Consider the following 4040-nt stretch of genomic DNA (forward strand, 5'->3'; position numbering starts at 1 on the left):
AAACCTTAGGGTTTAGAGTTAAGGGGTGGGGTTTTGGAATTAGGGTTTAAAATTTTATAAAAAATAAATAATAAAATAAAAAATAAAAATTTTAAAAACAGTTTCAAAAAAATATTTTTAAATTATAAAAAGAAAATTTGAAAAAAAATAAAATTTTTTTTTGAAAAAATAAAAATTTTGAAAAAAAAATCTAAAAAAAAATTATAAAAATTTCGAATCTGAAAACATATAATCTGAAACTATTAAAAAAAAATTATTTTTTTTTATTTTTTATTTTTTTTTATTTTTTTATTTTTTTTTGTTTGTTTATTTAATTTTAAACCAAGGGTATTATAGATATTTTACCCTTTAATGAATGTCATTTTTGTGACTTTCTCCTTCTAGTGCTATTTTTGAAACATAAACTTTAAAAGGTGTTATTATTGACAATTGCCCTTGTTTTTACCATCTTTACATAATATTATAAAATAAGCAGATAGCTTCTTCTCTTTTGACAACTTATTTTATTAGTTAAACTAGAGGTGATCTGGCTAATTATACCAAAATAAAACAGTTAATAAAATATAATTTCTATCAGTCTCTTAACATTTGCATCCAAAAAAATAATATAAATTTCTATAAAACATTTTACCAGACACCAGTCTTGGCTAAAAAAATCTGCCTAATTTGTATTTCCAACTCGAAATATCTTATTGAAAAGTCTTGAAAACTTTGCTCAGTTGAAAAGCTAGACTATTCTTCCGGATCAAATAAGCAGCTAGCTAAAATTGTAAATAAATGTGTGTATATTAATCTATTTACCTAATTATTGGTGGTTTAGCGATCGGAGGATTCATCATCAGCCAATATTTCAATCATTCTACTGTGGTTTCGATCGCGGTTGGTTTAGTAGTCGGAGGATTCATCATGAGTTTATTTTTGTATCTTTTTGTAAACTAGATCATCATGAGTTTATGAGACAAATGTTTCAATCATTCTACTGGGCTTTTCGATCGTGGTTAATCTATTTAACTAACTATTGGTAGTTTATTAGTGATCGGAGGATTCATCATGAGTTTATTTTTTTTTTGAAAAGGCTTTCTTCATCATGAGTTTATGAGACCAATATGTTTCAATCATTCTACTGTTGTTTTGACCGTGGTTGATCTATGTGCAATATAAATCCTTGGATTTTCACAAATCTCAGATATAAAAGAAGTTGCTACTTAATTTGAATTAATAACTACTATTGCCTGTACTTTTACAGCTTTACGTATCAAGAAATAATTTTCTCTAGAAAGATATTTTCGTCATGAACATTACACAATATATTTTTGTTAAGTACAGTAACAAATATATATATATATATATATATATATATATATTCATCAAATGGCTATATATAGTATCCGAGTAAAACTATACACTTTAATCCGCATGCACTCATGTAAGTCTAGCAAGCTTATCAAAAACCATCATCCAAATTAGAGCTATTGTTATTTACATAATCTTGAACGCCTTTATTGGTTACTTACATAATCATATTATATTGAAGCATTGTTTAATTGAGATTCGAGTTTTCAGAATTAAGACCCACTAGCCTTGCTAAATTAAATAATAGATAAATGGTACACATAGATGTTGTCAACAAGTGTGCTTGCATGTTAACAATAATTGGTCAGCTAAAACCAGACTCTATCTATGTTTCAACGTTTAATAAAGTACTATTATATTACTTTACATATAATTTATGAACCTAGCTCAGTTAAAAACTCCTTCAGCTTTCCTCTCTTGGATTAAAACCGGCAATCCACCGTTAACCGTTGCTGTGAGACCCGGAGCAAACCGAAGCGTCTCGGTCGATCCGCCCTTGACCCGTGTTTCGAACTTCTTAATCATCGCCACGGCTATAGATTTCATCTCCATAATGGCCATTTCTTTCCCCACACAAACCCTAGCTCCGGCTTGGAAAATTGGATATTTAACCGGATTTTCAGACCGGAATTTACCTTCCTTATCCAACCACCTCTCTGGTTTAAACTCTTCGTAGTCAGGGCCCCAGATGCGGCTCATCCGACCCATCGCGTAAGGATGATACGTGACTCTAGTCCCTCCAGTAACACGCGTACCATCAGCCAAGACGTCGTCGTTTAGAGCGAATTTGGAATCAAATTGAACCGGCGGATACAGTCTCATGCTTTCATACAACGCCGCATGCAAATAATGCATCTCTCTCATTTCACCGCAAGAGGCAGTGAATGAGTCAAAACCGGGGCCCATGACCCGGTCCAATTCTTCACGTATCCGGTTCTCCATTTTCGGGTGACGTGTCAATAACCAAAAGAATCCGGTTAAACCGGCTGCAACCGTGTCCCGACCAGCCAATAGAAAGCTTACGACGATGTCTCGGAGATACTTGTCGTCATCCTCCGCGACAACCGCCATGAATCTCGAGATCAAATCGTTGTTTTTATTAGTTAAACCGGTTAACCTCCGTTGCTTGATCAAATCCCCGGCTAACCGGTTTATAACATTGATAGATTCTTTAAGCTCTTTCTCTGACCCAATTTTAAACATTCTTTTGACTTTCCACAAGAGCGGAAACGGAGCCAACGCGCGTTTCGCCGACAGCATCGAAGCCGTGTCGAACGCGACGGCGAACTCCGACGTCGGAAAAGGAAACCGGAGACAATTCGGGTCGAACCCGAAACTCAGTTTGCTGATCGTGTCGAACGAGAATCTCCTGAAAACATCCTGCAGATCCAGAACCGAACCGTGTTCGGTCGAGAACGAGTTCAAAACCGGGATCAACCGCGTTTCGATCTCCGTCTTGACGATCTCGTGAGCGAAAACTCTAACGGACACGCTCCCGAGCTCCAGACTCGCGAGCTTTCTCTGGAAACGCCACGTGTCACCGTCGGAGTTGAATATCCCGCGGCCTAAGAGATCCCCGAGGATGACGGAGAACTGTTTGCCCTTCGGGTAGTTGTGGAAACGCGTCTTGAGCATGTGCTCGACGTTCGAAGGATTCGCGGTGATGACGCTGTTGAGGACGTGGACTTTGATCGTCGACGTCGGAGATCGCCGGAGAAGATGAGCGTACCAATCGCCGAGGTTGACGAAGTCGTTTCGCCAGCTTGAAGTGAGATAGGCATGGCAGATCTCGCAGCTGCAGTAGCGTAGCTTTTGATGGAATAGTGTGTGGAAGAATAAGAATATGAAGAGGGGGATGATGAAGGATATGATTAGTAACATTGTGTTTGTTGAAGAGAGAGAGAGAGAGAGAGAGAGAGTAGAGGAGGGAAGGTGAGAGGAAAGAGGAAAGAGTGAGGTACGAGAAAATTAAAAACTTTGAGGGTCAATTAAATAGAGATTCTTTCTCTCATTTGTTGTGGACAGACAAGTATGTGTTCTCGCACATTTTATTTAATATTCACTGTGTTCCGTTTTGTTTATTTTCCGGCGGGGGGGACCAACAAGTGAATAACATAAAGACAAGAAAATTACCGAATTAGTTTTAAGCAAATCATTTTCAATTTTACTTCTCACCTTATGTAATGCATGATTGGGTACTAGTTCGAACAACGATGTCTGAAATCTATTCTATTAAAACAGCAGCATGACCAATTGATAAAATGTTGTGTCCAATTTAAAAATATAACTGCAATGAATTGATTAAATAGAGTATATTTTTATTTGTCGTGATATGTTAATAACTGCAACGATTCATGTTTTTGTAACTGCATTGAACTGATTAAATATAATTATTATCTGTAGTGATATAACTGCATGGAACCATATTTTTATAACGGCATCAAACTGAATAACTGCATAGACTATTTGTACACTTCGTAAGTTGGAGTATCTTTACAGTTATATCATTGACATATCCTTTTATAATGATATGTTAATTGTTTCTCATAACTCGGTTAAAAAGTATAAAATGTAATTATTAAATTATACACTTTATATTTGTTAAGAAATACAAACGAAAACACTTATAGTAGTTTTACTTTTTATTTTCACCCCTAATACTACGAAAGAGAATATATATACTCTTT

General features: G+C 35.6%; 1 protein-coding gene across 1 annotated transcript; it reads right to left on the bottom strand.

Annotated features, from left to right (window-relative positions):
• Positions 1-1556: 1556 nt before the first annotated feature.
• Positions 1557-3321, bottom strand: LOC106391362 (cytochrome P450 94C1). The gene has a single exon (XM_013831985.3). It carries the CDS (start codon positions 3232-3234, stop codon positions 1741-1743), a length of 1494 nt encoding a protein of 497 aa, XP_013687439.2. The 5' UTR covers positions 3235-3321; the 3' UTR covers positions 1557-1740.
• Between the last annotated feature and the right edge of the window lie 719 nt (positions 3322-4040).

Source organism: Brassica napus, chromosome A7 (genome assembly GCF_020379485.1).
Source record: "Brassica napus cultivar Da-Ae chromosome A7, Da-Ae, whole genome shotgun sequence".
NCBI lineage: Eukaryota > Viridiplantae > Streptophyta > Magnoliopsida > Brassicales > Brassicaceae > Brassica > Brassica napus.

Coding starts and splice junctions, on each gene's coding strand:
- LOC106391362 (XM_013831985.3), bottom strand. CDS start 3,234: ATGTTACTAATCATATCCTTCATCATCCCCCTCTTCATATTCTTATTC.